Source organism: Trichogramma pretiosum, unplaced genomic scaffold, assembly GCF_000599845.2.
Source record: "Trichogramma pretiosum strain Unisexual culture from Peru unplaced genomic scaffold, Tpre_2.0 scaffold36, whole genome shotgun sequence".
Classification (NCBI taxonomy): domain Eukaryota; kingdom Metazoa; phylum Arthropoda; class Insecta; order Hymenoptera; family Trichogrammatidae; genus Trichogramma; species Trichogramma pretiosum.
In genome coordinates, this window is record NW_019641685.1 from 1,585,736 (window position 1) to 1,608,217 (window position 22,482).

General features: G+C 40.7%; 2 protein-coding genes across 7 annotated transcripts; both read right to left on the reverse strand.

The window, feature by feature from the left end:
* Nucleotides 1-928: 928 nt before the first annotated feature.
* LOC106659880 (band 4.1-like protein 5) lies at nt 929-5,740 on the reverse strand. Of its 2 annotated transcripts, none has more exons than XM_023461187.1 (7): nt 4,402-5,740; nt 4,144-4,291; nt 3,898-4,074; nt 3,127-3,822; nt 2,613-3,055; nt 1,639-2,268; nt 929-1,203 (listed from the first exon to the last, which is right to left on the reverse strand). In XM_023461187.1, exons 1-7 carry the CDS (start codon nt 4,558-4,560, stop codon nt 1,072-1,074), a joined length of 2,385 nt encoding a protein of 794 aa, XP_023316955.1. In that variant the 5' UTR covers nt 4,561-5,740; the 3' UTR covers nt 929-1,071. The 2 variants fall into 2 exon arrangements, with proteins under 2 accessions (XP_023316955.1, XP_014238104.1); XM_014382618.2 differs by having other exon boundaries at nt 2,613-3,058; nt 4,402-5,735.
* A 2,851-nt stretch (nt 5,741-8,591) lies between these two features.
* On the reverse strand, nt 8,592-21,127 carry LOC106659807 (polycomb group protein Psc-like). 5 transcript variants are annotated; one of them, XM_023461160.1, is made up of 11 exons: nt 18,667-19,827; nt 17,352-17,554; nt 17,125-17,215; nt 16,924-17,027; nt 14,725-15,209; nt 14,115-14,642; nt 13,245-13,946; nt 12,558-13,169; nt 11,839-12,481; nt 11,212-11,758; nt 8,592-9,662 (listed from the first exon to the last, which is right to left on the reverse strand). In XM_023461160.1, the coding sequence occupies exons 2-11, from the start codon at nt 17,467-17,469 to the stop codon at nt 9,656-9,658; spliced, it is 3,837 nt and encodes a 1,278-aa protein (XP_023316928.1). In that variant the 5' UTR covers nt 17,470-17,554; nt 18,667-19,827; the 3' UTR covers nt 8,592-9,655. The 5 variants fall into 5 exon arrangements, with proteins under 5 accessions (XP_023316928.1, XP_023316927.1, XP_023316926.1 ...); XM_023461159.1 differs by having other exon boundaries at nt 12,558-13,007; nt 13,101-13,169; nt 13,245-14,642; XM_023461158.1 differs by lacking the exon at nt 18,667-19,827 and adding an exon at nt 21,050-21,127 and having other exon boundaries at nt 13,245-14,642.
* Nucleotides 21,128-22,482: the final 1,355 nt, after the last annotated feature.

Below are 22,482 nucleotides of genomic sequence, written 5' to 3' on the forward strand. Positions count from 1 at the left end.
GTACATTTCAAGTCTTCGATAAAATAGAGGCTTCATATTTTGGAATGTATTTTAAGCTTTAGTATTAGTATCTTCATATTTTCAAAGGATCATCCTTAGTTAAGTACAATTCGTTTAAAAATATTTTCTTCTTTAACATAATACTGCAGAACAAAATATGTAGGCACATTTTACAATAAGTAATTTTATTTTACTTATGCACATGAAACTATATTAGAGATAAAATGCATAACCAATTATATTGGTTCATTATATTAATAGTAACAAATCATAAGCTATTTTTATAGATTTTATCGCACTGGTAAAATTCGTTTTTTTCAAAGTTATTTTATAAAATCAGACAGTATAAAAATAGTCCAACATAGCTTCAACTGCATTAACATTTGAAAGTCATTTGAAAATTATTATTTTCCTAAAAGGCACTTTTTATCATCTGGACGAAATTTATAAATACAAATTGATTATATAAAAATTTGTATATCTAGCATGACATTTTTGTAGAACAGTTATAAAAATTACTGCTGGTTCACTTTTTATTTTTCACATGAAAAAATTCGATATCTATTTGATTTATTTGTAAAATAGAAAAAACTGTCTTACGTAAAAGAGATGGCACAATTTATGTCCATCGAAAGCTGGATTCTAATAAATACATTTTTTCTTCATCGTTTTTCTTTTTTAGATAAAATTATATATAAAAATACATTCACATCGCTCACTTCAAACATACATTTTTCATTTATCTACATTAACACATCTACGTGTGTACACGATTGCAAAGGTTTTCATCCCTATTTAAACGGATTACCAAGTGTAATTTAATGTTTAAAATTTAAAATAAGGAAAAAAGCAAATGGTTGCAGCACCAATTTAGAAAAAAAGAAAGAGAAGAGAAATTATTAAATGATTATTAATATTATTCATGCGTTTCATGTTTACAACATTTTTCGGAACTCTCTTTCTCGTTCACTTTCTTTCTCTCAATCTCGCTCTCAATTCATTTCTAAAATGCATTTGAGTCTTCTTTTTCAAGATATTAGTTATAAGTAGTTTTTAAACAGTTTTCAGTTTTTATAACTGAGTCGTAATTACAGTCTTGCGAGTTATAACAGTGTGCTTCGTTGAAGGTTGACTGCTACTTGACATTTGAGCTGGCTCTGTCACTAACCATGGGCTTATATCCGACGCTGTGGGCTCTTCATCCTGTTGAAGAAAATGAAATCATAATATTAAAACGAATTGATGCAAATCTTTAATATTTAATTACTTTCATACATTTAATTAAATACTGATTCAGATTTAAAATCATTTTCATGAGTATGTTCCGATTCGGAATAAAAAAGAATTTCTGTTCAAGTATGAAAAAATTATCTATTCATACAAATATATTTTGACATTTATGAAACAGATCATTTTTACCATGTGTACTTATAAAAAAAAAATACTATCAAAGCAATAATGAATGAGCTTAAGATAATGTGATGAACACCGAGCAATTTTGTATGTGCCTATAATTGAATGAACAACAAAAAAACGACTTCACAGTGACATTAAACATAAAATCTGACATTTGATTGCTCAAAGCATTGATAATGCGGACAAACTTAAATAAAAAGCATGAGCGATCGTTTAACTTACCTTATGCACGAGAGTAGTAGTGGTTGTTTGAATTTCTTCCGTCTTGACTACTCTAGTGGCGTTAAGTGGTGCAGAACCATCAATCTTATCTAATACGTCTTCAACTTTTTCGTCTTCATTTTTCTTTTCCGTTTGGACATGATTTTCCAGCGCATTTGTTAATACTTTTGGTTCCGGACTGACGGACGTAGGTGTCGCAATCTTGGGTACGGGACTTATCGACGTGGGAGGCGTCGGACTCATGTCAGTTGCGAATGGATTCAGTCCCAAACTTAAGAATGGATTTGAATCAATAAACGGATTCGTGTTAACTTTTTTCTCTTCGCTAATTACTGGCGTGATTGCGTTGGTAGTATCTTCGGCAAAGATAATCTCGTCTAGGGAAATGTTATTATTGACACTGCCACTATTTGAAGTTGCAGAGATGGTTGCAGATGTTGGTTCCTCGCTGGTAAATGGATTAAATGGATTTTGTGGACGATTAGCAACTTTAGGCGAGAATGGGGTGGTTTTTTGTTGAATCTTTCCCCAACTGTCGAGTGAAAAATGTGTGACGGTGACTGAATCTTCAATGGATGGCGACTGACTTGCTGATGTACCACTGACTGATAATGTGAGTTTATCACCACCCTACAGAACATATGCCAAATAGAAGCAAAAACAAGCAAAACATATGAAAAGGCTGGCAAATTACTCTTGAGATGATTTTATGATTATGAATTAATTTTTATGCAAACTCAGTATATGATAAATTTAATGTAAAAGTTCATGTTTTATCAAGAATTAACACAAATTTAATTTATAAAATTTTGCAATTCAAGATCTCAAGATATGCAGCCACAATAATGAAAAGCTAGCAACATAAAAACATTGATACAACAAAGCACAAATCCTTGTGCACGTGATCACTCAAATTTTACAGTACAGATTGTAAGCTATGACAACAATAATACAAAATAATCATTCATACGTACCACTGATACAATCGTTGCTGCTTCAGTACCTATTTGAGCTTTATCGATGTTGACAATAGGTAAATTATCTATCGTAGATATAGAAACAAGATTCGAATTTTTACCAGTTTGTTCAAGAACTTTGGCTTTCAAGATATTGCATTTGAGAGACTCTGGTGGTATTGGGGTACGAAGAGGAAGAGCTGAAGCCCCAACCACTTGATTATTGGGTATTAGAGTAGCAACTGATGTACTACAATTTTCTATTGTCAAACTTGTTTTGACTGGTTCAGTTTCTTTTGAAGTGCTTGATAAAGTTGTGTTTCTTGGTTCTGGAGGTTGCTGCTCTTTTGAAAGAGATTTAATAAGTGTGTCTACCAATGGAGCTGTTGCTTCTTGGATACTGCTTGCGGAAGATGAAGACTTTGTGCTGCATTTACTGGGCTGTCTCTCCATAGGTTCATCTTCTAGTATTAAAATAAGTTAATAATGTATAACTGATAAAAAGTAGGGAAAAAAATTGTTATTTCATTACCTGAAGATGCTTGGGGAGTTGGATCTTGAAATTGACGCTGTCTATCTCGTAAAACATGACTCTGTCTACGAGCATATCGTTGACTAGGCCTTCTTTCAAACTGTACTGTACGTCGAGCTCGATTAAGTAATGTAGTCTGAAATTCAGTTTTACCACTGTAACGGAATCGAGAACCCATACGGAATAAATTTTGACGACCACTAGCCCCTTTCACTGGAGACTGGAGTCGGAAAAAGGTATGATGTTCAACAGCACATTTCCATAAATGTTTACAGGCTTTCTCATTCGCCAATCGGAATACAAAAGTGTGTTCCTGTTCGCGTATACCATCATCATCTTGTTCAACCACGACTAGAGTTAGTTTTTTCTTTTTAAAATCTAGCCGTCCAATTCTAGGCCATAAGAATAAACCAATTTTTGTGTTTCCTTCAAAAACTAAAATACCTGTTGGAGTCAACCCCAATGAATATTCACTATGATCTTTGCCCATGACAGTATGCATATCAACACCATACATGTCAAGCCATTTAGCTTTGCTTAAATAAGTAGATTCTGCTTGAGCTGGACTAAGTCCTGAATATTTCTTGTACTCTTCTAATATTTCAAGCTCCAATTGTTCTGTTTGATTAGGCACAAAACGAAATTCTGACACAGTTGCTGCTGTATGAACAGCGGGATCATAATCTCCTAGTTCAGCTTTAAAAATAAGCAATGATAATATTAGAGTTTTCATGTAACTATTTAATGTCAAAAACACAGTAAATAACATACATTGTAAAGTTAAGGCGGCCAATTGAACCGTAGCTTGGTGATCACAGGGAAGTTTTCCTTCCAAAACATCTTGCTTTAATTGCAGGAAAAATTGATATCGAGTCAATTCTTCCCTCAAATGGTTTGGCTCGGATGAATAAAACTTGACCTTCAGTCTTAGAGTATAAGGCGGACCAACTACAAAAATGTAATATTGTAATGAAGATAGTGAAAATAATCCTTCATTAAAACAGGATCATCACTTACTTTTGACTTGCTTCTTGATAGGCTTGGTGGGATCCAACCAATGCTGTACATTGTTGCTATCGGTGAATTGCAAACCAAAATAGTCCTTTTCAATGAGGTCCAAGCTGTAAAATACTTGCTCGTACAAGTCGCTGGCAAGTGCTTTTTTCTGCAGAAATGAAAAAAAAAAAAAAACAAAAGAGTACAGATTGACGTGGGTGTGCAATTAAAAGAGTATTACGATGTAACGAGTCGAGAGAGATAAGCAGGCGCGTTTACCGATAATTCAATAGGCAAGTCGGCCCCGTCGAGAAGTATGACACGACACTGAACGACATTCTTGTTGCTGGGCAATCGTTGATTCTTGATCTGGGTCGACGTCGCGGTCGGGCCGGCGGCGCCGCGAGGCCGACTTCGCCTCGACAGGAATCTCAACATGCTGCTGCTGCCTCTTCGCGATCCGTCCGGATTCGGATGGCCCTAGATAAGGGCATGAATGCACACACGAACACACACACGGCACAGCACGGCACACGCCCAGGAACGGAGCAACAGCGGCAGCGGTAGCTAAAAAACTAGCTCGTCGAGGAGGCACTATCACAGTCTTGCAATAATCGTTGGGTACGCGCGCGTGTGTGTGAGTAAGTAGCGTATATGTACGTGTGTTGGTATTACACAGAGTGCCGCGAGGCTCTCTATAGTAACGAGGCGATGCAAAATAACGAAGAGATGAGTCAAGGCGATGTCGACAGGCCTACAGCACGACGGCGTACGACGACGACGACGACGACGACGAGCCCGGGCGTGTAAGATGACACTTGGACACAAACACACGCACACGTATACGCACAGCACACGGCACAGAGACACACTCGAAGTGTCACCAACACCGATATCTATATAGCACTCATACAAATACAAAAGGAAGTTAAATTTCTTTTGTAATCACTAATCAAAAAAATGTGTATATCGCACAGCTCTCAGCGCACTATCATCGCGCGCCGACGGCGGGTGGCAGTTAGCTCTTATCCGGCACAAGGTTTACTATTATTATTATTATTATTATTATTCTCGTTCGACGGCAAGAGGAGCATCGTCGTCGTCGTCACGTAGACGCTCGGGAGCACCGACACTTCTGACACATTGCTGCTGCACCGCTGCTACTGCTGCTGAGATCACAAGTATTATAACACATTCTCTGCAGGTATATACTACCTACTGTACGATCTATGCCTATGTGCAGGCGATGTTGAGCTGCACACGACACGATGCTATAGCTAGGGCTGCTACTTATCATCAACTGTGGCGGCGGCAGCGGCGTCGAGCCGTTGTAGCATGATGCCAGGCGCGGTATTATACTAATCACTAGAAAGCCTATACAACGAGCTGCACGTAATGGTATAAGTACGGTACAAGAGATACGATTGTATTAAAAAAAAAAAAAAACGGCGCACACACGAAAGAGCACCAGAAGATTCTACGCTCACAAGTGGTTGCTCAAAGAATCTATATATATACTTTGATATGTAATGTAATGTGTACATATATATACAGGCACTGAGAAGTCCGCGGGGAGCGCGCACAGTTGTCCCGGAGGCCTGTATATACTCACACACACACGCACACAAATATACGTGCGCAGACACTCGGCTCGGCAGCTACTACTACTTATACTATAGAACCAAGAAAAAAAGAGACAGAAGGAAAGAGAACGTAGGTGGCTGTCTCTGTTGTATATAAATGCGTGGATCTCTCGTGCTGCTCTGCTGTGTCTTTCATGCACATCAAGGCAGAGCTGCTGCTGCTGCTGCCGCTGACGATGTATACGTCGGCGCTATTTATACACGGCATTTACGCACATTCAATTCGTGCTTATATTGTTTATTGTACTGTTTTTTTGTTGCATAGAAATTAGTATGACAGTTTGTCGTAATATAACGTAAATGTCTGATATTACTTTCTTTCGATATTTTCAAGAGTAGGTAACGGGATAGGTCTTACCGGTTTTGGAACATTTAGTTGTTATTATGCAACGTACTTGGCTCTTTCGTTTGTGGGAGTGATAAATTTGGACTATGCTAGCCATCTAGCGGCGCCATTTCCTACTACTAGCGTACACACATCAGAATTAAACTCAACAAGTGTTTCGCAATTATACATTTAGTGGGTGCTCCTTCCGAATGGATGATCGTATTCGGTGCATTAAACAAAATTCATGTACTCCATTTCGATTCGGTACTTGAATCATTTACTTCAATTTTTTAGTGGCTAATTGTAGTTGCGAATCGGATCATCGAGAAGTATTCATAGAAAATGAAAAACCAGCTAGGGAAAATTAATGTTCGACACATACACTCTTGCCTTTGGATCTTTTTTTTATCTTGCTCTTGGCGGGCATTACCGTTTAGTGGTGAATTTAAATATTAATCTTGACGTTACGAAATAACTCAATTACATTTTGTACAAATGAATAACTTCGTCATTATACTTGTGTTTTTACTTCAAAATAGCGAATCATTGGCACATATATTGGCAAGATTTTTTTCAAGGAAAACCCGATGGACTTTTCAGCTCAGATCCAAACGAGAGGGTGGTATACTCGGAGGTCTATATACAAAAGAAGCTCGAAACAGACCGTATCATCATATACAAATTACGATGTGACCGATGTATTCACCGATGAGTACATAATACATACGTCGTATCAACTTATCGTGTAGCAATCGTCACCGCGATTTATCATCGAATCGAGCGTTCATGACCGAAAATTATCATAATTTTCTCCTGTACACATATAACTAATCTATCGCCGCTCTACGCCTTATAATAGTACGGAGTCTCGAGTATACGATACGCTATATCTCGCTCTGCGCCGCTCATTACGGATGCAGCGTATTATATAGCTATTATGGTCAATGCCATTGGTACGATATAATATGTTACAACGTGAAAGAGGTGTCGAGCACATTAGTACGTATATATGTGCACGTTATATAGCGATTAGAGAGAGAGAGCCGATAACGATCGCCGAGAGCCATTATATTATGCCACCACGCAGCTTCTATAATAAGTGTAATAAGTCAATCGATGTGAATTCCGATGTGTGTGTATAGCTAATCGGAGCGATTGAACCAATTACATATCTCTCTGACCGACTACCGATTTTTCATGCAAAACCTTCGAATATCACGATATTTAGTATTTTCGGTCGTTGTTAAGTAAAAGTCGTATAAAACACACAATGTGCGAGCGGAGGAGACGCATCTCACGATTAACGAAAAAAAAAGAAAAGACCTCTGAGAACGATTCGTTACTCGTAACGCGTTTGCATCATGTTTCCTGCCGAGAGGGAGAAGGTATACACCTTTGTGTTTATTCACGCGCGCTCGCAAACAATAGCGTCCGCGACGCCGCATGGTTTACCGATCGCTCGCTCGCGCGCTATTATGTATATAGGCTTTTCGTCGCATTATGAAATTAGTATAAGCTAATTAAAAGCGCGGAATTATATAAAGCAGTTCCGAGAATCGTTGAGAAGTTCGCTGTACATAAGTGTATGAGTTGAAGTTTTAAGTAAAAATCGAGCCTGCGGGTTTTTTCTTCGGCTCTCTGCAAATGAATCATTTTTCCGAAACTAAAAAAACGATGAATATGTTGAGAGATGAACGAGAACTCGATTTCAGCATTGATAAAAAGGAAGCGACTGCAAAAAGAGTAATTTTGATTTAGGCAAAGTGCTGATTAATTTCATGTAAGATGACACATTTTTCCGGGTCAACTTAATCGGCATTTATTGATCCTTATTTTTTTTTTCTTAACGCCAAGAGCATGAATAAATCAACACGAGGACATCGATATCGATCAATCAATGAAGAAAAAAAAACGTCGATCAAACGACGTTTAAGATTTCTAATAGTTTCTTTTTTTTTTTTGTAAAAGGTACTAAATCACCTCGATAACGAGCCAAGCTCTTTGTGCCTACAACGTGTATTTTATATCCACTATTCAACGAGGGCCTTGACCCCACCGTGTGCTTTTTTTCGGACTAGTTCGGGGGGCCGTCGCGGTGGAATCGCAGTGGGGACTGTGAAAAGCAAACGCATGCGCATCCGCGCGTCTCTTTTTCTCTCGATACTTTTGCGCGCGTTCCAATGAATCTATTTCATTATTTTTCCATGATTACTTGACGATATTTTAGCGATTTTCAGAATCTCAATAACGTGAGCTGAAAACGAAGTCTTCTTTCTTCTTTTTTTATTAGTTCTTGAATTCGTTTTTCATAGCGAAAAATTGAGTCTTCGTGGATTCGAGATAATTCATTCGAGTGCCTGAAGAATATGAATAATATTTATTAGTTATGAATGAAAGTGAATGACAATAAACAAAGAATTTTACGAATGTTATTTAACTTTATTCAATTTTTTAATTTTATAAAAAATATGTATAAAATACGTATACATGATCGATAATACGAAGCGCGCTACATTGCACTAGTATCTAAAGCCAAACTTTTTCTGCGAACAATAAGTCGATACCAAAAAAAAAGAACTTCTCTCTGTCTAACGTGGAGAATTTCTACTATTATTATGTACATGTTAATATAACATAAAAATAATTATGTTTGTTCCATTCCGCGAGCTCTGTTTCTTCTGGTCGTATCATGGAGCCGGTCAAATCGAGTGGTGTGCCGCGAGTATAGAAAATCTGTACGCGTCGATATCATCAAAGTCGATCTCGATGATTGTGTATCGTATCATTTGTTGCAGTACATGTTTCGGGGGATTTTGCTACTCTCGAGCACATATAGACGGTACTTCAATCTAACTTCTAGCTCCGTTGGAATAGACAAAATGCAGTCTTTGAAACAAAGAGAGAATTAACAAAAATGTTACACGTTCGCTCGTCCGAGGCGAGGACATGGCGTGTGTATATATTCAATGAATATAATATAAGTATTTTACTTAACGAAGTCTAACATCATCATTATCTCCATGCTCGCGATGAACTTGCTATGACTGATATACAATGATAGGAGTGCGGGGAAACACAAGTTTACAGTAAAATATATCGTAAAGATGATGTTTATTCATGCGCGATAAACGTTACAAACGAAACATTATCTTTTCCATAAAATTTTACTCACTAAATTATATTGTACAGTAATTATCTTGCATCCCCCGCAGCTTACAAATGTTCCACGTTCTCTTTTTTCCAATCGTGGATAAGTAAGCAATATGCACACAAGATAATTCGCACTATAACTTATACTCATATAACTAACTTCATAGTTATCAAATTTTCATTCTTTAAAACTTAAATCTACGTTTGTATAAACTTGCATGTTCGTACTCAGATATTTTGAAAGGTAATTACACAAATTAATAAGTAAGTGAAAAATGATTATAGTTACGTCACTAAAAAATAAAACAAATGTTCAACTTACGTGTGATTTTACACTTAAAACCAAAACTGACATCTACGTTATTTAATGCAATCAATGGTCCTCCAATTAAAATTAGAAATTTCATTCACATCAGATGCTGAAAAATTTATAATTTCAATTTGGATTTATTAATGGTGACATAAAAATTACTCTTGAATAAAAAAAAAATAAAAACTTTGCTTACATGAACAGGAGTACACGAAAGTCAAGAAATATTTCAATAATTTTTACATTACTTCTTTGTAATGTTTATTATTCAAATGTTTCCTTAATAATGTACTCATCCATGCAAATCTTATACAGATTTTTCAAAAGTAAGGATATTTCATTACAAGATAATTCTTACATTGCCAATATGTCAATCAAAATCATTTCACTCTTCTTGAGTACGAGCATATCGCTTATAAATCATAACAAAAACTCAAAGGTTTAAAATCAAATATTCAACAATGCCAAATTGCATGAGTAACCAAAACTACAGTATGGTTGACTAAAAGTAAAGGAACAAATATTGGCTCTCCTTCAATTTGCTTTATTGGAAATTATCTTATGTTTTTAAGTAATGAAACTTGGTTTAAAAAACAATGAACATTTGAAAGTCTATGAACATATAATCTTTGAATTCATATTGAGCAAGTAACGAAAAATTGTTTATTTCTCAAGTAATTCAATTTTTTCTTTAATCAAGCTTTTAATAGTCTTGTCTAAAGTATTTGTAAATGAGCAAAGGTCTTAGTAATGAAATCTTTAAAACATTTGAACTGAATTCATTATGGTGGGTATTATTATAGTAACCTTTTTTTTTTAGCATTATAATTATTAGGAATTCGTGCTTTTTTCAATTTTTCACTGCCGTGTTGTAAATGACACAACAAGTGAATGATGATGCATACGCATAAGTTTACAAAAGTAAAGGTGAGCACATTCATTATACCTATTCTTATATTATGGCTTGTCCAAGTATATAAAAATGTTGTTTCTTCTTTAAGAGTACAGAGCGCGTCTTATCACAATTTAATATTACAAAACTGTACCGAGATTGTATTCTTCGTTTAAAGTATATTGATTGTGGTATCTAGTATGAAGTTCAAATAACTACTTCATTGTGAATTCGACATGTGATATCAAACTCGGTAAAATGCACAGTTTACTGTACGTATTATTTTGGCAGCAGTGCATAAATGAATAATTACAAAACGAATAATTCGGTATCAGTCGATAATCCGGTTATAATCCTAAGTTGATAAGCATGAACTGTTTTCCAAAACCAATAAAATTTGCGTCAACTCATGCTTACGAAACAATAATCTTTTGAAATTTAACAAGTAAATTTAAAAGAAAATTTCTAAGACTGTGAAAAATGACTACCCTAATAGTAGATTTTTCACTATAAATTATCATGGCTAAGGTTACTTTATGAAATAACCAATTAAAACTGTATGTCACTTTCAATTGCCAACTAAATGCCATCCAATTGGAATTATGAAAAATTATCCAAAAATCCAACACCAAATACACGATGATTAAAAATGAATCCTCTAACTGACAAGATCAACTGTTTAATGAGGTGAAATTGCACTCCACGTGGTTTTCATGAAACTCTGTTTTCCAAGACACTTACGAAAATTCACTTGGATTGTTCTTACATGGTAGAAAGGCTCTTTAGAAAATCACCGAATCTTTCAGCTGCTGCTGGATTGTTAGACCACTCGTCAGATGGAAAAGCCGCTAAAAATCGCTGTTGTAGGGTACTCGAAGTGGACTTGGTTAATTCCGATTGCTCCGATTTTTCCTCTTCTTTTATTTTTGGCAACTGCGTCTCGGATTTCGTCTGATCGGTCTTGTCATCTTTAGTTTTTTCCGTTTTATCTGTTTTATCGTTGGGTATCGTTTTACCATTATTACTATTATCAGTCGCATTTTCCTCTACTCCTGAACTAGAGTCAGGACTCTCAGGACTTTTGTTGCTACTAGTTACCTCAGATCCGGAAATTGGTTTTTCGGGTTTTACTTTATTATCAGTCTTACTATTTTCCGTTGTTGTCGGGGGAGTCGGAGAAGCCGTTGAAGTTACCCGTGGACTAGCTGATTCGCGATGTGAATCGTCTTGTTCATTAACTACAGAAGATGATGAGCATTTATCAGATTGCTCTGACAAAGACTGGTCTGATGGCTGCTCGGTTTTTATGGGAGCTGTTCAACGGAAAATGAAATGATGATTAAAAATATTATTGAAATACTACCTTTTTTACCATTAAATAAAATGAAATTACCTTGATTCAATTCCTTGACTTTTATTTCTTTGTTCTCGGGCTCTTTCGTTTTATTTGTATTGCTTTCGCTCGCCGTATTATCATTTTCCTTGGCTGGAGGGCCAACTTTAGTTATCTTAAGACCAGACGACGCTGCTGTCGAAGAAGATAAAAGCGCAGGAATCGGAGCAGCTGTCGCGGCTGCGGAAGCCGTGCTATTGGTCACAGCTTTGATAGTAACGCCGGTGTGCGTTTTGGGCACCGCGACTGGACCGCTTCTGGAAGGCTTGATAGGCACGCATTGCGCTCCTATGTGAGTTTTACCGGCAGGGTTCTGCGCTTCCTTGGACGTCGTCGGTCCCTGTAATTTCTTGCCGGGCGCGTTAAATGGTTCCAGTTTCGGGGCTTGATTAGTGGCATAAAAATTCTGAAGAATATTGGCGTAGCTGGCACCTGGTCGAGAACCGCCCTGATGAGCCGACGAAAGCACGGGTGCGTAAACGGGAGCGCGAGGTGGCGGCGGCATGTCTGGAAATCGATTGGCGGCGGGCGTCAATGAACCCGGCGGAGCGCGATAAAACTTTTGTCCACCTTGAAGCGTCACGAACTGACCGCTTCCAAAATTCGGAGACATGTCTTTGCTGGGCTTTGGATAAATTGGTAGCTGCAACGAAAAAATTACAGTTATAGAACTCGAACGGTGTAAACGTTTGCTCCAAAAAACAAAATCATCTACTCACCCAATTCGGCGGAGATTTGGTCTTGAGCTTTGAAGCTGGAGTTGGAATCTTCAGCGTGGGTGTATTTTTTGGTGTAGGCGTACTTCTCCCTGTAGGTGTACTTCTCCCCGTAGGCGTACTTCTCCCCGCAGGCGTGTTCTTCGGCGTAGGTGTATTTTTCGCGGAATTCGGGCCCGCGACGTTCTTTGGCGACGGCGTCGATCTTCTGACCGGACTGTCCTCTTTCTTCGGGAAGGACTGCTGCGAGTGCTTGAAATTCGTCACGGGCGACAGACGAATCTGACCGGATTTCAGCGCCTTCAGAACCCTAGTGTCCACCGAGGTATCGTTCAAGGTGATACTCGGATTGAGATTCGACGGGGGCTGAGGTCGATTGTCCGGGCTATCTTGGCTCGGCGTTTCCGGGCCACTAAGGGTAATGCTCAGACTTGGCGGTATCGTGAGGCCGCACTTGTCGAGAATATTACGTGTATTAGTCGAAATGGTTACGCTATTTTTACCCGCATTGGTGGGGGTGCAAAATGTAGTTACAGCTGAGGCTACCTGTGAAGTGACGAGCGACGAATTCTGACCACTATTACTACTCGTGCTCTTGGGCACACTTTGTTGATACTGCTGCAACAGAGGATAGCGATTAAACATTTTGTTTCGCAAAATGGAGCACGAATAAGTTTGGCTTATACAAACCCTAAACAGAGCCGGCGAAGTCTTGGGGGTGCTCGTCGGTTTCGGCGGAGTAGGCTGCTGAATCTGTGGTCCGCTGACTTTCGGAGAATTGACGGGCGTCGTCGTCGTCTTTTTGCCGATCGACGGGAAATTCAACTGCGACTGCTTCTTGCGCATCTCGGATATGGGCAAACCGGGCGGACACTTCCTCTTGACGGCTCCAACGGGTACCGGCACGGGCGGAGAACTCGGGAAGGTGTAAACATCCACGGGCGACTGGTCGGAGGTGGCATCACCGCCGGCGCCGCTGCTCTCGGCTTTGCTCTCGAGCACGACTTTGGGATCGCCCAGGCGATCGGCTATGTTCGTCGAGATCGGCTTGATCGTCGTCGTCGTCGTCGTCGTCGTCGTCGTCGTCGTAGTCGTCTCCGGGCGTTTCTTTGTCGGCGAGTCCTCGATCAAGCTGTTCCGCAGATGACGATTGGCCTCGCCGTTGCGTATGATGTTCCTGACCTGCTCCTCGACGCTCGGGACTGCCTCTTTGGTCTTCGTCTTACCCCCCTCCTGGCCGTGCTTAGCCGTGAGTCGGAAGCTGTGCAGAAACTGCTTCTTGTCGTTCTCCGGTCGTTTGGCTTGCTTGGCCGGCGTCGGGCCCGACGACGACGACGACGACGAGGCGGCCTCGTCGGCACCGAACGAGACCTTGCGTTTCATCTTTTCACCCTGCGCATTGCGATTAACGTGATCGGAACTCTTTAGCAGGGTATTGTTAATGACTTTTGGCTTCTTTGGGCCGGCAGCAGCGGCGGCATTGTTGCTGTTGCCGGGGGTGCACTGCTTCAGCGTGATTTTCACACTGCCGTTGCTGTTGGCACCGTCCCCGATACTTACGACGCTGAACTCCGCGGGTGGCGCCGATTGGATCTTTTCGTTCAGCACCGGGCTCGTCTTGCCGGGCGGCGTATCGGTCCGCAAGACCTGATAACGACCCTCGGAATTCTTCATTATCTTGATGGGACTCTTGACTTGTTTCATGGCCTCCTCGGCTCTTATCAGGTTCGGCGGAGACGATTTGCTGCTGTTGCCGTGTTGATGATGATGATGATGATTATTATGACGATGATCCTTGGGCGAACCGGACGAGGAGCGTTTGTTGGGACTGGTCGACCGTTGCGGTTTTTCCGCGCTACCACTAATACTACTGCTATTACTCTTGATGACCGGAAACTCGGGAAGGGGCTTGAGATTGGGAATCGGTTTGACGGGTTCGGGCTCGGGGTCGACGACGCAAGGGGTCTTCGCTGCCTCCTGCTCGGTGAGCGGCTGGGTGGCTCCCAGGCCAGGAGTCGAGGGCCGGTCGCTGGTCGGTGCCTCGAGCACCTCCTGAGTTATCCGATAGAAGAACTGTATGGGGGCGTTCTAGAGACGAGAGAGACATAACAACATGGGTGAGTATCGATCGAAAGCGATCGCTCGAAGCTTTTCGTCGAGCTCAACTCACTCGTTTCCAGGCGAAGATGTAGGCGACGTCCATGAGGGTCCAGTGGTCGGGCAGCGAGGCCCGCCTGTGGCAGATGTCGATGTTGAATCTCGTCACGTCGACGTTGTACTTGAGCGCGAGGAACTTTTTCAGATGGGCTATGGTGACGAGGGCCGGACACTGCAGGTAGCGTCGTAAATTCGAAGCGGCACCGCCGCCACCATCATTGGACCCTTGTTGTTGTTGTGGTTGTTGAAGCTGAAGCTGCTGTTGATTCGGTGGCTGTTGCGACGGCTCCTGCTTGACCGAGTCGGGAGTCGCAGCCGCGGCAGAGTCCTTACCGCTGCTTCCCTCGATGTCGTTGTTGTAGTCCATGCTCGAGGACAGCAGGAGAGGATCGGCGCCGGTCGGCAGATATTCGAGGCTCAGGCTTATCGCGTCCTCGGGCGCGAATATCAGGCGTCCGCTCACGTCCTCGCCTCGCTGTTCCGGCGTCGTAGCGTCGGCTGTGTTGTTGTAGATATTGGCCAAAAAGAGAGAGAAAGAATCAATATCGTTCGGTCCGCCACTGAGCGGATTTATAATGCGTGTGTATGTAATTTTGCGGTTTGTTAAGAAAAATAATAATAAGTAAGAATAAAAAAAAAACAACTGCAAGATCCGCTCGTTCAGTAATTGCTTTTTACCGAGCGCAAATTATACTTACAACAACCAAAAAAAAAAGAAAGGTGAAATTGGATGAGTGACATAAAAAATCGTGTGTGTATTATTAGCTACATGCGAGCTGCCAACGCTTCGTTTTGACTAATCAAAGAGCTTAAAATTTGTTAAGATGCGTGTGATTGCGTGAATTTTTCATTTATCATATAATCTAAAGTGCGTGTCAAGCGTCTGTGTATCGATTCATCCTGTTTTGTACAATTTTCTTCCGCATGTCCACGTGTCAATCGAATTGGCAAAGCTGTTTATCTATTTATTTTTTTACATCGTCCGATTTCATCCTTGATTAATTGTGTCGGCGTCGAAGTCTATTTATGTCTAAAAAACTATGATACAAGCGCATCAGCTGTACTCAGCCAAGTAAATAAATAACGTATCATACTATATGTACATTTCAAGTCAACAGTTCAAAAATCGTCAATCAAATTTCACTCTGATATTCCCCAATCGCAGCAACAATAAAACCTCTATATGCGATAAGCAATTCACTAATAGGGATTTAAACACGATTTCGTTAAGATTAATTTTGATCTGTTACTTCAACTTGCTATATCGATATGGAAATATATAATATACAATAAAAGCTACATCAAAGATACAGTAATATAAATATTGGTGGAGCAAAATGATGATGATGATGATCGAAAAATGATATCATACAAAAATAAACCAATTAATCAATCTATATGGTAATCGAGCAACTATTATTATTTATATATAAAAAAGAAAAAAATGGTCAATGGTCGTTTTATTTATCTCGTTGTCTTACCACTGCTCAACAGATGGTACTGCCTCGCAATGTATCTCAAGTTCGCATCGTTGGTAGCAGTAGTAACTGTCTTAGCGTGCTGTAAACGGTCAAGCGTGGACGACGATTCGCTTTTCAGCGAGGCCGACACTGCGAAGAGGATAACATTTGTGGGTTTTTCTTTCTGTTTCTTTCTTTTTTTTTTCATGAGTCTTTTGTTAGATGTATTTTTTACGAAGGTAATGGATAAGTGTAAGCATTATAAAAAAAAATTGTGTATACAACATTTCTTCTTGTTCGATAATAGCTTGAACTCGAAACCCACGTTTTCTCACCAAAAAACGAATCCTCCCTGCGATCCAATGTACGCGATGTTCTTTTCTTTTTCTCGTGCCTCTTCTTTTGCCTTTGATTCGCGCGCACTCCATTATACATACGCGTTCGTATATAATTTACAATGCAACGCGAGCGACGATCTAAATTTAGTTATATTTATGCACGCGCGGAGGCTTTCGTTTTATGTGTATGTGTGTGTACATATACTGTGTTTGTATGTGTGTGCTCCGCCACTCGCGGGTGCAACGAACTCAATGCTGCACATATACACACACCAATTGCGAGCGTCGCGTGAATATAGTTTCGCGTACGTCATCTATTCAATGTAAATAAATATATATGCGTCGCCGCGGAGAAAGGCATATTGGTATATGTATTTCAAAATAACCGCGCGAAAGACCGATGACAACCCTTACCGTGATCGGGATGTTTACTGTAGAACTCCCTTCGTCGCTTCATCTCCAGCTGGTAGAGGCCCGGCACCAGTTTGTACACTATGTCCTGCAGGGTTTTGTCGGCTCTGCGCACCAAATCAAAGCGACACAAAAATTAGTCCGCATATTCGGCGATATATTATATGTAGCGTTGTAATAATAATAATAATAATAATTACGCACTTGATATTTGGCTTGGCTGTGTTGAGGAGCTGCTTGCACGACGGGCATTGAGCCTCTCTCCTCAGATGCTTGATTATGCAACTACGGCAAACTGTTGGACAGACAGAGAGAGATTATAATTTTTATTATATTTATACGCAAGCTGAATTCGATAGCTGTGTTGACAAACAAATAAAATAAAAAATATATATATGATGCGATAGAGAGATGGCTCGCCGAACACTTACAGGAATGCAGGCACTCGACGACGGTCGTCGCGTCGATAAGATATCCTCGGCAGAGCGGACATATCAAGTGCGGCTTCACCTCGCGCAGATACGTCCGACGTTTGCTTATTCCGTCCATGTTTCGGTATATATGCGTTGTTGCTGTTTCGGCTCTTTTTTTTTTTTTAATTGTTATCGAGCTATCGAACTATAACCGAAACATGCTGAAATCATAAAATTACGTCAGTTATCGTATGATATTTATGTTTCATTATCGTACCATAATTTCAGAGATATGTGTGCAAAGAGACAAAGCAGAGAGACAATTTCAATCATCGCTACGAATATCGATTCAAAAATTGAAAAAGTGAACCCAATATCAGGAAAACTAAATCGCATCGGCGCGCCGCGATTCAAGAAGCTGCGGCTACAACGACAACAAAAAATAATTGCGAGACACTCGTGCCGCATATAGTGCGCGCTGCGCGACCGCATGGGTCTACGAGAAACGAGCCGCACAGACGAGTGCTATATAGTAGACCTTTACTCGCGCGCCGAACTCGGGGCCTAAAACGACTGTAGTTTGTACAGCTTACAAATACTACTATAAACACGAGCATGTGAGCAGTGTGTATGTGTGTAAGAAAACGCGAGTGAAAGAGAGAGAGAGAGAGAGAGAGACAGTCGAGAGGGAGACCGCGCCTCCCGTCTTTTATATACCATAAAGGCAATATACAACGCGAGGCACACACACACATATACACATTTACAAATGGTTGTGTATTATATGCAGTTGTGTGCGCGTTGCTGCGCCTCTTTTTTCGTTTCCTTCTTGAATCGCTCTCTCTCTCTCTCTCTCTCTCTCTCTCTCTTTGCCGCACGGCACTGTATATATATTTCGTATACACAATGATTACGATGTGCCGAGGGCAGCCCTTTTTCTCATTCTCTCGTTCTCGCGAGTGGTGCGAGTAGAGCGTTGTTGTTGCTGCTGCTGCTGCTGCTGCTGCTCTCTGCCCCGAGTCAAATTGGCCTCTACTCCGAAATCAAAGAAAACGAGACTCGTTTTTATAACGAATTACCGCTGTACTATGGTACTGCATTCGATTGTGCGTGCGTTGTAATGTGATTTGAAATTGAAATTTTTTGTCTGTACGAGAGTTATTTCAATTGTTCGCGAACTTCTGGTTAATTCGAATGATTCTTTACGCGATTAATTAATGAAAAATGTTGAATTATTTACACAACTTATCGAGCGAATACAGTAATTCTCGCTTGAAAATTGACAGGCCCGAAACAATTGATAAACAAAGAAAAGAACAATAGAATGACTTACTGGCTCAATACAGACGTTGCGTGCGCGTGTGTATCTCTTTGAAAATTGTTGTGCGTCAAATTTAATGACAGATAACACTCGAGTTATCCTATTCTATATCGCAGTGTATCCAATTACTATACAAAATGTCACACACCGGCGTTGGTGTCCACCGAGAATCCTCGGCAGAAAAAAGCCTACGATACGAGGCTATATTACGTACACTGGTACAACAACACACACACACGCACACGCGACTACTCACACGCAGAACGCGACACTGTATACGATCCTGAGATTCGTCGTCACTCTCTCACGCGACGACGACTGCGGCGATGAGTTATGCATGATCGCATCGAGCGAGGGGCCTCGCTTGGCTTTATTTCTTTTTTTAAGTATAAAAGTTCATATACTCGGCTCGACGACGCTCACAGAGAGAGAGACACGGACACAGTTTTTGCACGAAGAAGAGAGGCCTACTACTAGCTCTGCTGCTGCTGCAGTCGACTCCAGCCCAGGCCCTAGAATACCGTGTGCAGGGCTGGATTATAATAATAACGACTCGGCGGAGGCACAGTGGTGGTGGTGGTGGTGACTGGTGGTGGTGGTGGCGGCAGCAATAGCAGTAGCCAGAGCAACGAGCGCCAGCGCCATGCGCGCCTTGTTGCTTCTTTCTCTCTCCTCGTATCTCTCTCTTTCTCTCTCTTTCTTTTGCTACACGAAAGTCGTCGTCGGCTTGGCGAGCGGAGTTTCTATATAATATTCACTTGCACTTTTTACACTGCGAAAAAGCACAGTTGCACACATACACTCTCTCTTTCACTGTTGTTGTTGTTGTTATTGTTGATATATTTTATATATATTTCACCGCGTGCACACTCCTTATACACTACACGAAACTTTTTGGTAAAAAAATTATATTACAACAGTTTCACGCGGTTACGGACACGACACACACGCGCGTACGGACACGAACGGTTGGACGAACCTTTTCGAACGTTCATTCAGGATTCGTATATTATTTATAAAAGGAGACTCGTGTTTCCCCTATACATACGTTAGAGGGAGAAGGGGTTTACCACTGTGCACGAACGAAGCCCCCGCGTTAAAAAAAAAAGAGGAAACGAAGTTCGGAGTATTAATAAAAATGTGCGAATAAGACACGGACACGTTCGAATCGTACGAAGCCTCGTGCCAGACTGAAGCAGCACTCGGCGGAGATCGGACGCGCACGAGCAGTAGGTACTGTATAGGGTGGCGGCACCAGTGAATGAATGGATTCACAAAATTATGCTTATAATCAATTGATCTAAAATCTAAATTTGCATTAATTCCTAGCTTGCATTCAAATTTGTGTTCGTTAGGACTTATTTCATAAATAAAAAAATTGAAATACATGAAAAATAATATTTCATAAAGTTATAAATGATATAACTCAATAAAATGGGATACCCCAGTGAATGAATGGTAAAGAACCAATCAATGAATACTCTGGACCCAGTGAATGAATGAATTACATCATGAGAAAGCATTGAGAGGTTGGGAATTTTATCGACATTATGTCCAGTTTTTTTCACAGTTTTTATTTTACGTTTAGCACCTTTGTTCGTTTCGGTTTTAGCCATCGTCAATAACTAGTTTAAATTAAGTTAAAATTAGCCTATAATTAACGTAAATCTAAACGATGTACGCACTGCGCCCTGCCTGCATCGTCTGCGACCTAACCTCAAACATTGGCGGGACGGCAAAAATATTGTCTTTTCATTTACTGGTATCGCGCCATGCCAAGTCGCATTATCCCAGTAAATGAATATATTCATTCACTATCGACTCTTTATGAATTTTTGTGAAAAAGTGAAGCTAGTTTAACTAAAACTGATCATAGTATTTCAAACTTCAAGCATCAACAAAATAAAAATAATTTTTTGACATGGGTTAAAATTTCCTTTCATATTTTAATTTTAATCTTTTCTTGGTCATTCATTCATTGGGGGTCATTCATTCATTGGTGCCGTCACCCTACTTACCACTACTACAATTACAACGTTTCGCGTATACATGTGTAAGTAACACACACAGACGTACTGTATACAGCTCACGCAGAGAAGTAAACGCGCAAATTCGCGTTTGAGGCGCTGTGTTGTTGTATATAGTGTGTATGAGTAAGGCCGATTTCAGCCGAGCTGTGCCGAAGCGACGACGATTCGATACGAACGCGGCTACGAAGTGGGGGGAGAGAGAAAGAGACGATGAAGAAGAAGAAGAGAGAGGATTGGATATGCACACACGCGAGAGAGAGAAAGAGAGAATAGTAAGCGAGTTTTACATGCACCGACGGCATGGTATTTCCGTCTCTCTCCTCTCTCTCTCACGATTCCGTGCGCAGTCCGCACTCCGTACTTACATACACGCACACATATATAATCCACAGTCGTCGCCTCGCACATGTATGTATAGTCAGGAGATCCACTCGATCTGCGACTGTGCTGCTGCTCTCCCTATATACACTATATGAGTGTGCTGTATTACAGAACATCTCCCCTATTCCTCGGCACAGTCCTCTCTTATCCCTACCATATTAGGCCCCAGTGATTATAAGTTTGTTATTATAGCTGATCTATTATACGCGCGCATAATTCGCGCTCTCCCTCGCTTTATTATTATTAAACGCAAACATTGGGTACCGTGCGAAAAGCCTCTCCGCGTCTATAAAATATATAAGTACTTGGCATATAAGTATCTGACGAAATTCTGTTTTTTGTGGTATATATGTCATGCTGCACTGAAGAATCTTACACAAACATCGCGTCGAATCGCGCATACTCTGCGCGGATTTGGTGTCCCCGCGGCAGGGATGAAAATACCAGTGGAAGTACCAACTTTATTAATACGCGGATGGCGACTATTCCGAATTTTGGCCCCAGCCAAGCCTCGAATCGTTGTATCGTGGATCAGGCGCGCATAAGTATCGAGAGCTGCACAAAACGCGAAATCGATGACATAACCTGCCAGAATAGAAGCAAGACACGCGCGCATCTGTCCGTCCGTCCATGGATGCGTCTCGTATAATTTTTGCTAGCAAAAACTACACCAATTGAGTTCCGAAATCTCGTTCTCTTAAACTTTTATGCACTCGATCAGTTAACATCGAGGAATTGGTCGCACGCGAAGCACAGCTATAATAGGTATAGTGCCGATCGCGTCGTCGCCACGTGTTTTTTCTGCTATAAAATCCACTCGACAGATTAGCAGGCCTGCAAATTTCGTTTTGTCATTCGTTACGCCGGAAATTCATTGTTTTACGAGTTAATTACCCGCACCCGCTCTTTTGACTCAATTTCATATACCTTATAGTTTCAATGGAGTCTCTTAGCTCGATAAATCGCTATAAAGTAGTTTCAATATGAAAAAACTACGACGAAACTACGTATTTATAATGCACCGAGTTTTTGCGCAGTGCTCTCGATCGCAAACGAGTTCTCGAGCGCGCCGACAGGTTCACGAGGCATATTTCGAATTGGTAAACTTGTCTCGACCGCGCGAAATAACGCCCAACATTCTATAACAACAATTAGGCCCGCTTCTCCGGCCGAGTCGTCCGCAAGGCGCGAACGACGAATGCATATAGGGCATATGCGAGTGAGAAACAGCTATCGTTGCGTTGGGCCCCTCGAGCCTTTCTCCGACTCTTTTTGTCTCAAGCAGTGGATCTTTACAGACCCTCTTTCTCGTATTAGAATAGCCTATATATAATCTCTCTTCGAGTTGGTATCGTTACTTTTTATCGTACGGGTCGTAACTCAATGTGTTTTATTGCGTCGTCGGTAAGAAAAATAC

Bases quoted from the DNA above. Each gene is read 5' to 3' on its own strand.
- LOC106659880 (XM_014382618.2), bottom strand. From the start codon at position 4,560: ATGTTGAGATTCCTGTCGAGGCGAAGTCGGCCTCGCGGCGCCGCCGGC. The intron at 4,292-4,401 runs GTAAACGCGCCT...TCATTTCTGCAG, and splicing joins ACTTGCCTATTGAATTATCG to AAAAAAGCACTTGCCAGCGA. The intron at 4,075-4,143 runs GTAAGTGATGAT...ACATTTTTGTAG, and splicing joins TATCAAGAAGCAAGTCAAAA to TTGGTCCGCCTTATACTCTA.
- LOC106659807 (XM_023461158.1), bottom strand. From the start codon at position 17,469: ATGGACGGAATAAGCAAACGTCGGACGTATCTGCGCGAGGTGAAGCCG. The intron at 13,170-13,244 runs GTTTGTATAAGC...CTGTTGCAGCAG, and splicing joins CTTCGCCGGCTCTGTTTAGG to TATCAACAAAGTGTGCCCAA. The intron at 11,759-11,838 runs GTAATTTCATTT...TCCGTTGAACAG, and splicing joins AGTCAAGGAATTGAATCAAG to CTCCCATAAAAACCGAGCAG.